Source organism: Halichoerus grypus, chromosome 2 (genome assembly GCF_964656455.1).
Source record: "Halichoerus grypus chromosome 2, mHalGry1.hap1.1, whole genome shotgun sequence".
In the NCBI taxonomy this organism is placed as follows: Eukaryota; Metazoa; Chordata; class Mammalia; order Carnivora; family Phocidae; genus Halichoerus; species Halichoerus grypus.
The window spans coordinates 96167214-96180926 of record NC_135713.1 but is presented as its reverse complement, the minus strand read 5'-3'; the positions used below and the strand labels follow the sequence as shown (position 1 = coordinate 96180926).

Sequence of the window (13713 nt, the reverse complement as noted above, 5' to 3'; positions counted from 1 at the left end):
GATTTTACAGGATACCCTGAACACCAAAATAAATATATATTTTAAAAAATATATAATCTTTATCTAGCTCATTAAAACAGTGAATGCTGTATCTGCAGACAAGTAGCTGAGGTGTCACCTCCGAAAACCACCATCCTCGGGTTGGGGGTTGGGCGGGTGGGGAGGGAAGCAGTGGATATATTGCCCATTCTGCTTTGCTGAAGGTGCTGTTGGGAGGCACAAAATCAGCAAAGACCTGAACCTTACTCTCTCATTCTTAAGAGGCTAAAAGAAAGTGAAGTAAAAAGTATTCTCTGTTTGGGGCACCTGGGTGGCTCAGTCTGTTAAGCTTCTGACTCTTGATTTCGGCTCAAGTCATGATCTCAGGGTGGGGACATCGAGCCCAGCGTTGGGCTCCTCCCTGGGCATGGAACATGCTTGAGATTCTCTTTCTCCCTCTGTCCCTCCCACCCCTAGGGCACTTGAGCTCTCTCTTAAAAAAAAAAAAAAAAAGTGCTCTCTGAGCCTATAATAAAAGGAAAAAAACTTCATCCATGAATAAAGAAATATCACAAATAAAATGTGAGATACCTAAAATGGCCCCTAAAAACATGGTTTAACATGGGGGTAATGCTGGTTCCATCATGTTCTCTTAAGAGCTGTTAGGAAAGAAGACTGAGGGAAAACAATTAGTGTCCCCACATTTAGCATGCACTTTTAAAACTTTAAGCACGCTGATGTTGGTGACAAAGATTAAATGACATGACCTTGGCATGTTTAATAGGATGAATGTATCTTATTTCTATGCTCTGTTTTTTTTTCCCAGTTTCTGAAACAATCTTCCCTTTGTATCCTGTATGACCTAAATAATTAGTTCCTGGCATTTATTACCTAGCAAGATCTTTACTGCATCTCACTTAAAAAGAAATTTAAAAGTGAAGACCTCATCTTTTCTCCCGATGGAAACTTCATAGGCTTTTTGCAGCTCCTTTAAGCTGTTGATCTGGTTGCACAGTTGTTTTAAGTGTGCTGCATGTTTTTCTTTCTCTTTTTTCATTTCCATTCGGTGCCAGTCAATAAAATTAAGTCTCCATTTGCTTAGTTCAGATATGATGTTTGTCTGAAAAATAAATACACCAGCAATTAAGCAGTTTGTTTAACACTGCTTCTTAAAATTACACTGAAATTAAGAAACATTAAAAATAATCAGAACAAGCAATCAACATAAGAGGTATTTATAAAAACCACTAATGAAAGCATTTCCAAGTTCAACAGTCACGGCTCTTCTCAGTTCACATTCACCATACTAGGGAAATGAATTTTTTCCCCCTATTTTATTTTGTATGAAACCTTGTTGTTTAAAAAAAATTTTCAGGTCTCCTTGACTAGTAAACAGATACTTTGTTTATTCAAGGACTTTGATGTCCATATCAAGATGGATCAGGGAAAGCAGAAATGCAGGGGTGTGGCCTAGGCTCAGCCATAGGAATGGGAAGTTATTTAGATAGAGGCAGATAGTGGAAACCATGGGGCTGATGCTTTCTTCCCCCAAATAATTTATCACAAAGGACATCTTACAACAAATTGCTAAGTCTGATCCCTTTTCACCCTACTGACTGGCATAAGTAAAAATACCAAATAATCATGTTATCAAAGAAACTGGGTAACAATATGATTAACTGAACATAGAACAAATTAAATGACTGGCAGTAGCTCTTCCACTGGACTTGCACCATGATTAGCAGTATGACACCTGTTCCAAGGGGGAAAAATGCTAACAACTATACTAAAAGATTATTTCTAGAATTTATGGTTCCAAATAACAGAGAAATATAAATGCCATAGAACTCTCATGACCGTAATTTCACTGTGAATGTAAAATCAGTTTTCTCAAACTATGTTTCAGAAAAACTGTCATTTTCTCCATTATATGTTAAATAGCGCAAAAAAAAATCCATTTCTGTAATACTTTGTTTTATTTAGAGGCCAATAATATCACTAAAATAATCAGTTTTTATAGTCTTAGCAGTTACACACTGTGGTTGCTAAAAGCAGCTATAAAATGAATATATGTTGCTAAAATTGGATCTTGTGTTTCATATAAAAGGAGACATTTCCATTAGTCACAGCTATGATAATGGTAAGGGTTCACTACGTGTCTCTGTCACACATACGCTGAGTCTTTTAAAAATATCTGAGAAATGCAGTGGAACACGCAGAGCTGTTCCAGCAACTATTGAAAAGTATGCTATTCAAAGTATAGGTCCTGAACTAACAGAATCCCCTGGGAGCTTTTTAGAATTGCATAATCTCAGGCCCAGGTCAAGACCAACTGAACGACAAGCTGCAGCTTAACAAGATCCCCAGATGATTCCTATGGACATTAAAGACTGAGAAGTACAGATTTAAAACACTGGACTGATATTCTCAGGAAACTAAAGATTCTTCTCACAAAATCTTTTGATTCAAAGAAAACAGTAAAGAGTGGGATCAAGAGCAGAACTGTTACCCTACATATTAAACGACTGTAATTGAACAAGTGTAATACCTTAAGCCCTGAACTCCAAAGATCCAGTACGTTTTCCATCTTCTGAAGGTTTTCATCCGAAACAAGAAAATCGCTCACAACGATTTCATGGACGTCTGCATGACTAGAAATAGATGCTGGTGAGGAAGAGTCACCTAAGAGGTTAGAACTGAAGAAATCCATGACTGGGTGTGAGGGCTTCCTCGGTGACGACACTGGCGATGACCCTGAAGAGGAGGGAAAGGTGTGGTGGTCAGGCTGGAGGATGGATATAACCCAAATGTAAGGAGTTCTAATGGAGGGTGAGATGTCAGTTACCCACGGAGGCGGAGCAAAATGCGGAGAAATGACCTTTCAGTGTGCTTACTTTTTTTTTTTTTTAAAGATTTTATTTATTTATTCATGAGAGACAGAGAGAGAGAGAGGCAGAGGCAGAGGGAGAAGCAGGCTCCCCGCGGAGCAGGGAGCCCGACGCGGGGCTCGATCCCAGGACCCCAGGATCATGACCTGAGCCGAAGGCAGCCGCTTAACCGACTGAGCCACCCAGGTGCCCCTCAGTGTGCTTACTCTTAAACTGCACTTAGGCTGAAATTAATACTGTAATTTCAGTACTGTCACTGATTTGGGACTGACCAGCATGGGATACCTCCTACCCTCCCTCCCCCAAAATGACCTCTATCCCAATCAAGGATGCTTCATATATCCAGGTCCAGCCTGAGCTGAAGGTATTATCATCCACATCATCATATCAACAGTTACTAAGTGCTTACTATGTTCCTGTAATAAGTGTTGTAAAGATGAGCTCTCCTAATATATGCTGCCCGAAGAGACAGGCATTATTATCTCCACTTTACTGATGAGGAAACAGGTTCAGAAAGGGTTAAGCAACTAACCAAGGTCCCAGTGGTTGTATACAGGTCATGTATTATTACCTTATGTCAAACACTGGTATGCGTTTTAACACTACTAAAATTCAACTCTCTAAGTAGAAAGAGACTAGTAGTTTAGTTTTATCAGATAATCAGTTTTAAGGCACACTGTTGGCCTTCAACATATGGGTGAAAATATACATATCTATATATGTATATCCATATATACATAAAATTCCCACCCTCTGCCCACATACATGGTGGGAGGGTGGGGGATGGAGGTAGGTGTGAAAGCCAGAGCCAGAAGAACTGGCATCTACCTTAAAAAGCACAACCTAGAAAAGGTTACTATTTTATTACACGTGCAGGTTGGAATTACCATTTCTCACAGATCTTGCTTTTGTTATGAGGGTCCTAATAATCAAGATTAAAAGGCCTCCCTGTCTTCCTTAGTGAATGAGATGAGTCAAAGATAAAGCTACTGTAGAACTTGTTACTTAAAAGTACATCAAGAATTCTTTGCGAAAGGGAAAGTCATTCCCTAATATATATTTTTACATAAAATTTATCAACAAATGGTTTAGGCTAGTCATAGGCTAGGCACTATGAGATACTACCTACATATTCTGAAGAATAAACCCAAAGAATAAAGCAGAGTGACAAAGTACATGAATGTTCTCTTTTACTGGATTTCACCAATAAGATCTGCACTCATGGGAAAAGCAAGAGGCTCTGCTTTTTATTTTTTATTTTTAAACATTTATTCATCTTTTAAAAAATAGAATCACATAAATGAAGAACTTGAAACATCCCCCAGGGGTTACACTGCCCAAGCCTTTTATTGACAAGTGAGGAAACTAAAGGATAGAGGCATTTTTATGTGGTGGCTTAAATGGCCTGAACATTATATAACATTGAGTCACAGGGCAAGGAAAGTGTTTTATTTTAATTATTTTAAACATTCTGTGTCAAAGAAAAAGCTTCAATCCGGTGCTAGTATGCTTTTATAACCTCTGTAACGCTTGCTCCTCTCGCCTTCCAACAGAGAAAAAGCAGACTTCAGGCTGAACCTACCACCACCAGTGGTATCCAATCAAAACTGACTAATTTTGTTTCACTTCCATCTATTTTTACCATGTGTTCTATTTGTAAAAAGGGCATATTAGTTTTATGCAATAATCAGCAATGACACAAATTTTCCTTTTAATGAATTTAAGCGAAAAGTCAATATATCTGAAGAAAAACACAAAATGATAGAACAAGTGGTATGAAGGTAGGACAAAAATCATACACAAATGCCTGAATGTTGGGAAATAATGCACTGGTTCATGAAAACATTTAAACTGGCCAAACTCTCTGACATCCCAATAATTCTTTTAAAGTATTTGCCCTCTAACCTAGCAGTTTTAAGAAAGGATGTCACACACTGTAATAGATTAACCTGTCTTAACTGTACTATTTTGGGATTTTATGAAATTATTTTAAACAGTTATTAGTTAATAAATTAGCAACAGCAACATTTAAAAATCCTGCCAATAAATAATATGCTGAAATTATTCCTCTTAGTGCACAAATAATATTCACCAAAGCACACAATGTTGTATATGAATAAAAAGAAGCTAAGGAAAAGTCATACCATCTGTCTTTGAATGACTTGAAATATTTAAATCACATCCTTTTCCAACTTCCATCTTTGTTTCTCTTACTACAGGGCTATTTCCTGCTGAAAAGAAAATTTAAAAAAATTTTTTTTATTAAACCAAACGACTCTTATATCAAATGCCTAATTGCACATACCTAATTTAAGAAGGTAGCAGTATCTAAGATTTTAGAACAAGCAAAATACAACATGCTGGGGAAAGAGGAACACTAAGACAAAGAATGAGAAAAAAGAAAAAATCTGAGACTAGAAAACGTCTTACTGTATCATTAGTAAACTCAACTTTACCCACCAAATATAGATGAGAGAGAATTCAGCCTACTGTAGCGTTCAATTCGCACTAAGAGACTAAGTGCATGAATGACATTAGAATTTAGAAGAAGCTAGGCTATCTTACAACACCAGGTATTTCCAGGGGCCTGCTGCTTTTCACTAGCTGCAATCAAACTAACGTGACACTGGTTCCCCCAGAACAGGGACTGCCTCACTTCCAACTTAGGAACCCTCGGTCAATACATGGTGAAAAGAAAACGGGGGAAAACCTCACAAGGATGGCCGTGTTGGAGGCTTATGTATACTTTGTCAGTTTCCATATACCCTGCTTATACCAAGCAACAGCAATGGAGAAAATGGGATGATAAATTTATAAATTCTAACCAAGTCTACGTGTGAATCGGGATATCTAAATTCACTGCATGTTGTATGCTTAGATCTCAAACCCTTTGTGGAAAAGGCAGAGTAGTAATGAATAAATCCTATCTTGCGTGCTAGAAAAGACCGGGGGTCTTGAACCCCAAGTGATGACCTTGAAAGGCTGGAGAGTCAGGGCAAGGAAAGGACTCCCTGCTGTGTCACTGGGAACAATGGTACAGTAGCCCTGCAGCCAGGGGAAAAGGAAACAAGGTTTTGGTGACCACCAAAAGGGTAGAGGCACAGAGGGCAAACACATGGATTGCCTATTTACACATTTTATAAGACAGTATGCAGCACTTTGGGTTTGCTCAGTAGGAACTACAGGCTGAGGTACCTAGTGTAATCAAAACATGGTTTCAAGATCACTGATGTAGAATGAATAAATCCCAGGGTCCTATCTTTTGAAATCAATTAAAATTTGGGCAGAAAATATTCAGTGTTAGCATGTTTCAGTGTTAGGTTCTGGCCCTATTTGATGATCCAGTGCAGTAGGCTGAAGACTGAAGAGCAATGAAAACTTCATGTCTACAGAGGGAGAGGAACCGAATACCAGGGCTGTAACCGCCCAGAAACCCAGGAGCCCGCTGACTCCGAGGAGGCTGTGTCATGTGCCTTCAAGGAGAGATCATTGGAGTTATGCCTTTTGTTGATAACTGCCCATCGCCAGGGCCATCTTAGGAGGGCTTTCCGTGCCCTTTTAAGGAATATTTACTTAGAGTAAGCTGTCTGAGATCTTGCACTTTACTGAATAAATAATGGATAGGTGAAAGGAGCTTTATCCTCCTTTTTCCACCTTTCATTCATCTATCAGTATACCTCCCGGTATATATTAGCTTTCAATTCTGTCTCTGACATAGTCCAAAATGGGCTCACCTTTGTGGTGATAATCCAGTCTTCCGTACTCACAGAAATGCTGCCAACAAAGTCCTACTAGCAATGGTTCATACACTTAAAAGGTTCTGAGGGCTACCTATGGACCATCTTTAAGTGGTTAGCCACTTCTATGGACTTAGTTTCCAAGATAAGCCCGGTATATAACCGACTGGAACAAGCAGAGATTGAGTATACTCCACTGAGAGACACACAATGGCTACTGTGCTGCTTTAACTTTATTGTTTTTCATAGAAGTAATAATCAAAGTTCATATAAAAATCTAGCTGTGACATTAAGAGCCAAGAGTAACATAATAAAATGGAAAAATTTCCCCCAGATGATAGTGATACACAGAACTGACTGAGAAGAATCACTGGAGAAGCATTTTTGCCATCCTAAGTCAACAGCATTCATGAGCTCAGTAACATCTTAAATTAAGAGATATCTTTAAAAATATACATAACCTTGATTATGAAGAATATCATCAATTATAGTAGGAACCCTCACATCTGGTCCCACCTCTCCCCTAGAATGATATGGCTGTGAAGCACCTGACTCAACGTTTGGAGTCACGATAGCGTAACGAAGCAGTTCTTCATACTCTTCCTGTGAGAAGCCAATAACAAAGAATGTATTATAACACAGTCACAATGGACATTCAGGCAAAGAACAATAAAGGCCCAGTTAAAGATGTTCTCTACTTCAGTTCTCAAAATAGTATTCCCATGTCATAAGGAATGTGTACTTTCTTAAAACAAAACAAATCCAACAAACCTATCCAGATTTCTTTCAGTGATAGTACCTTAGTACGATTCCTTCAGCATGTCAATTTTGCAATGGTGACACAAAGGTTACCTAGAGAACTTGTCTGAAGCCAATCAACAGCTCCAAGGCAGAAGAGCGCTCCCTCAATTGGCAGCTACTTGCAGGTGGGCAGAGACACGGTTAGCCACTTCTCTGGCCTGCTTCTCCTTCTCCCACTCCCTACCCCCTGCTTGTGTTCTCCCTCTAACAAATAAATTTAAAAATCTTAAAAAAAAAAAAAAAAAAGATGTTGCTTCCAAAGAATTCACATTAGGACAGTCTAGGGATGAAAAGGAATTTTGACTCTGCTTAATGACAGCCACGATCCAACAACCCACTCAGCAACAACCCTGAGTCTCTCTTCATAGCATGGAAAGAGTATAAGGGAAATATTAGAAGAGAACAAATACTGAAGATAAAAAGAGAACATGAATGCAAACCTATTCCACTCTACCTGCTGACACCTTCATGGCACATGAGAAAGGAGTGATAAAACATAGAGGTTATAAAGTGTAGACCTTACAAGAATATTCCTCAGGTTTAAAAAAAATTGGAATTTCCTAACATAGATACTTAGCTATTTCTTTAGCCAAATTAAAAAATGGTATCTGTGAAGTAAAAAATATACTGGAATTTAGTCTCTGTTAACAAGGGATTGGTCATGATGTAACAAATATTTCTACTAAAAGGAGTCATTTTTAAAAGTCTCATGCACGGACCCAGACAATATCTTTGCATTAAAAAAATTGGGGGGAAGGTTTTCAAGAATGTTAAATGTTATTATTCTAAAGGATTATTTTGTGTTAATTTTTCTCATAAGAAGTTTAGTTCAGATAGAGAGCTATCATCTCATTAGTCATAACTGTTTTATTATTTGGATTCATCTTCAGTGTGAAGATAACCAATGTTCAAAACTACCTCTTTGAAGGGTCATAGTCAGTATCCGCTGAAGTGAATTAAGTGAATTCTGTCTAGAATTATCTTTAATAAAACCATTATGATATGGTTGGTATAGTTATTTGAAAATTAGCAGTCCTTCCTTTTTCCCTTTGGTTTTCTGAGTAAGAATATTTAACTACCCACCACACCCAAGTTTCCAGCCATGGTTATATGACAGTTAACTGAAATAAGTGTCCTGGTGTTTCCCAAAGGAACAGACATTACTGCAGTCCGAGTTCTATAGTGGGAACTACCTTGTATACCATGTCAGTAGTCAATATCAATGCATTTCAAACTAGTTTCCAAGAAGGTGTTTCAGGGGATCCACCATGTTTTCTTCAAATTTCATTTTTAAAGCTATTTAGCTCTTTTACAAACAGTAATAAAAGGAGCATGAACTAAAAGATACACCATATATGCTAAATTTTAACAGGCCCAAAAGTATAAATTCTTAAATTTTTGTGTTGGTTGGAATAAAGCTGCTTCTGCCATCGATGTACATGTCAAAGTCTTGTAAACGTGTCATGGATTAGAATGGTTGTAGCTCTGCACAAGTCTTTTGTTTTGGAGTCACACCTGTACACATTTCTGCTCGTGTAACCTGTACAGGTAAACACACACTGTAACACATGTGGCCACATCAATTTCAAACCACTCAAGCTCAAGCACACCTGAGGGCGCCAGTCCCTCCTCATGAGAGTGATGAGCTGTGCAGTAGCAAACGACTTCGGACCGTGTTACATGCTTATCATAATACAAAGAGTTTTAGCCCTTATTCCAAATTTGAGTCTTCTGGGTGCTTCTTCTGTGATTTTTATATTTATTAAAGTTTGAAGAAGTGACAGATTTTGTTGGTGATTCAACACTGAATCAAACACTTTCTATCAATCCTTTTTTATGCTTTGGATCAGTTTATTTAAAAAGCTACCAATTTTTCATAATGCATAGAGAAATTGAATCACTATGTTGTACACCTGAAACTAACATAACACTGTGTGTCAACTATACTCAAAACAAAACAAAACAAAAAAGCTTCCATTTTCAACTACTTATATTAAGAATTAGAATTTTCTTGATATCACGTAGCCCAAATAAAATATAGAAGCAAAAAGGTCACTTAGGTTAATCAAACTATGCTGGGCTTCTTTATCCACCAACATCAAATGTGCGTTTATAAAGGCAGCTTCACTGTTTTTGCTGACTTTGTGAGAAATGTCACAAATTTGCATTTATAACATAAATTTATACAATTATATTTCTGCTTTAGCCTTTTCCTATTGGAATTTGAAGTAAAATTGTTTGAAAAGAGGTTTTATGCTGGTAGATGTTTGAAAACTGCTAGTCTTTAGGATAATTAAATGCAAAGAAGTGACTTGGTTTCAGTTTCAGCCTTGATCTGCATATTTAACATAGATTACTTATATCCAGTAAATGTTAGTCATAGCAAACACAGCTCTTTACATGTCATGGCTAATGGCAGAAGAGAAACAGATACTCCAAAGGGAGAATCATTAGAAAGAAAACTCAATCATCAGAATTTGGGGCGCTTGGGTGGCTCAGCCGGTTAAGCATCCAAGTCTTGGTTTCGGCTCAGGTCATGATCTCGGGGTAATGAGATCAAGCTCTGCGTGGGTCCCCCCTCAGCGCGGCGTTTGCTTGAGATTCTCTCTCCCTCTCGCTCTGCCCCTCCCTCCCACCCTTTCTAAAATAAATAAATAAATCTTTAAAAAGAATCACCTTCATATTGCTATGGTCAACTCCTTTGTTAGAGACGTCCCCTTTATAATAATAAACACGTCTGAGTTTTAAACTTACATTTCCTGACAGAAAATAAAAGCCAGTATTTCACATGATCCTTATCACTGAGGCAGGAGGCTCTTTTTTTTTTTTTTTTTAAGATTTTATTTATTTATTTGAGAGCGAGAGAGGGAACACAAGCAGGGGGAGTGGTAGGCAGAGGGAGAAGCAGGCTTCCCGCTGAGCAGGGAGCCCGACGTGGGACTCAATCCCAGGACCCTGGAATCACGACCTGAGCCAAAGGCAGACGCTTAACCGACTGAGCCACCCAGGCGTCCCTACAATTCTTTAGATTTAAATAATCTTAAATTTTAAAAAAATATATTTCCTGAATCACATCAGTTTCCCAGTTCTTACAATAAAAGGAAATACCCAAATAGTTTGATAAATTGAAGCCATACACAAGATAATCTACTGGTTTCTATAAAACTGAATGAGTCAGTCCTAACAAAATATATAAAATTTCAAGTTTAGTAACTCCCTGCCACAGAGAAGGCTAACAGTCCAGCAACATCCGTTTTCCCTTTATTCCTTTAAGTTACTAAAACCTTAGGGTTTGACCCAGGCAGATTGTTACTGGCCACGCAGCAACATTTCTCAACCTCCCTTTCAGCAGGTACGGCCAAGAGACCTGGTCTATGGGATCTGGGTGGAAACGAAATGTACAACTTCAGGTCATGTCCTTGGAAAGGAAGCTGCTTGCTTACGACTCAGCTCTTCCCATAGGTTAGAGGTGGTGGTGAGCTAGCACCCGATGATGCAAACCTGGTCAACACCCCCGGGCATGGCGGAGCAACACGAGAAAGAGGCTGGGTCCTCAGATGAACTCAGGACTCTCTATCAGCTCTGACTTACAGGAGGCTATATATCAGCTCAGGCTTTGAAGCAATTCACTTAAGCAACTCTTACTTGGTTCCTGTTAAAGTGGCCAAAATAACACCCTATTATACTTCCCAAACAGCCAAAATAAACTTGATTTTGGCTAAGAACGTAGAAAAATGTGGCTGTTAGACACTGAATGTCTGTGTCCTCCCCAAATTCATATACTGAAACCTGAATCCCCAAAGCAGCTGTATTTGGAGATGGGGCCTCTAAAATAATTAAGGTTACATAAGGCCATAAGGGTGGGGTGCTGATATGTCAGGATTAGTGTCCTAGGAAAAGAGGACAAGAGTTCTCTCTCGGCCCATGCACGTGCACTGAGGAAAGGCCATGCTGAGGACTCAGTGAGAAGGCAGCTGTCTATAGGCCAAGAAGAAAGAGCTCACCAGAAACGGACCCTGTCAGACCTTGCTTTGGTACATCCAGCATTCAGAACTACGAGAAAATAAATTTCTATTGTTTATGCCACCCAGTCTATGGTGTTTTGTTATGACAGCCCAAGCAAACTAATACAGTGGCTATCCTGTATTTGTATTTTGAGGTCAATTAACTTTTTAGTTGGTGGCGATTATAACTAGATTTAGCCAAATCAGCTTTGCTCAGTCAGAGTTAGTTTATTACAACTTCCTGCCTATAAAGGGAGGGGAAGTAAAAGTCAGTGGCTTTAACTTGTAGCTTCCCTAAACTGTCCTCTGTTCTGAATCAGAAAGGAAAAAAAAAAGAAAGAAAGAAAAAAACCAAACATATATTTCAAAGCTTCCACAACAATCACTATGACTTAAGGGAGAAGTAAGTAGGTATATATTAACAGTATTCTATGTATGTATGTTAACTTATCTTAGGTAAGATTAAAATATCAGGTATCTAAACAACTATTTTAGTTTCATATGTGTAGATATGGGCCAAATGCGCTATTTTTTATTTAAGGATCAAAATAAATAATATTGTCTTTCTTACTTGTCAAAGATAACCTGTGTTAAGGTAAACAAGAATCCTAAAGGAACAACCAAAACTTGTAATTTTGGTCCCGACCAACAACAGTTGGGACTGGTGTGACCCTGAACAGCTGAACCCATACACACCACGTAAGGTCAGGGCAACCGGCTGACAGTGTGGAGTTGTGCTTAGAGGAAGTTATCAGTCAGTAAGTACCATGGATGCTGCCCACCCCTCAGCATTTATCAACGATAGTTTTATGAATCATTCACATAATTGAGACAGTGAAGAAAACTCCCTTAGAAGGAATACTGATTTATAAGGGGCTTTAGGATTAAATGTTTAGTTTTACGTATTTACTATATATGTAAAAGCATATAGTTATTTTATGTTATTTTTAACATCATTTTTGGTATTTATGTTTTGAAATGTTTCCAGTGATGGAAATATAGGCAGGTTTTTAACTGTCATTGAAAACTAATGGGGTTGTGGCTGAGGGTAGCTGAGGGTTACTAATAAACAGAATCTCAGTTCGGTTGACATTCTAAGCCGGTAACCAGTAACACAAAATTATTTTTGGCATATTTCTCTCAAATTCTACTCTGGAGATTTATTCTTTCGATGTAAAGCTTTGTCTCCTGACAAAATGACAACTTGAGAACTTACAAGGTGTTTACATTTTTTAAAGGGTTCTAAACCCAACAACGACAATGTGTGGGGGTTTTTTTCCCACCAGCAACAAGCTATTCTCAGTCACTAGGTGAGTGTCCTACAATTCAACTCAATTCTGACACTGTCCACTGCAGAGAGCATCAGATTCCACAGAGTAAGGGCTCAGTCCCATAAGACTTCACCTCCCCCAACCCAAACCTCAGACACCAGTAGCAAGTCCAAGTCATTACCTAAGCTTATGACCAACCAGCTACACAGACTGGAGGTTCCAAAGATCCCCCTCCCCAGGTTTAATTTGCTAGAGCAGCCCACAGAACTCAGAGAAACATTTTACTTACTAGATTACCAGTTTATAATAGAAGGATATAACTCAGAACAGCCACATGGAAGAGACACAGGACAAGGTATGGGGAAGAGGGGCAGCGCCTCCATGCCTTCTCCTAGAAAGCCAGTCACCCAGCATCTCTATACATTCACCAAGCTGGAAGCTCTCTGAACCCTCTTCCATTGGGTTTTTATGGAGGCTTCATTACACATGCACAATTGATTACATCATTGGCCATTGGTGGCCGAACTCAATCTCCAGCCCCTCTCCCCTTCCTGGAGCTCAGGGTGGGGAGGACTAAAAGTTCCAACCCTCTGAACATGTGGTTGGCTCCTCAGCAACCAGCCTCTATCCTTAGGTGGGGTCCAAAAGGCAAATCGTTAGCATAACAAACACATTTATCACTCTCATTATTTAGGAAACTTCAAAGGTTTTTGAAATTGTGTGCAAAAAACTGGGATGAAGACCAAAATACATTTATTAAAAATCGATCACAAGTATTGATGAGTTAATCAGTTCTCTCCTGAAGGAAGTTTGGAAAAGTCAGAGATAAAAACTGCAGGAAAGCACTGTACTTAAAAGACAGCACTAGTAGAAGTACATCCAAAGGGAAACCAAGGATGAAACATCTATGTCACAATTCTAGACTACTTTTATCCTAGTAAATAGTCACAGGTATTTTTCCAATAGCTTCCCAATTTCTAAATCTGTAATTTCAATTAAAGGAACATATATGTTTCATAAAATATCTTCCTAA

General features: G+C 38.6%; 1 protein-coding gene across 6 annotated transcripts in view; it reads right to left on the bottom strand.

Annotated features, from left to right (window-relative positions):
* Positions 1-13713, bottom strand: part of POC5 (POC5 centriolar protein) — a 40054-nt gene that overhangs the window by 21824 nt on the left and 4517 nt on the right. For 3 of the 6 annotated variants that reach the window (XR_013445742.1, XM_078067170.1, XM_078067171.1), the window contains 4 exons: positions 7066-7207; positions 5012-5098; positions 2528-2733; positions 923-1099 (listed from right to left, as the gene is read on the bottom strand). Coding sequence is in view for 5 of the 6 variants with exons in the window: in XM_078067170.1 (XP_077923296.1) it covers positions 923-1099; positions 2528-2733; positions 5012-5098; positions 7066-7207 (612 nt within the window). In the remaining variant the exon portion in view is untranslated. The remainder of the gene's footprint in view (positions 1-922; positions 1100-2527; positions 2734-5011; positions 5099-7065; positions 7208-13713) is intronic. The other 3 variants (XM_078067172.1, XM_078067173.1, XM_078067174.1) reach the window with 3 other exon arrangements.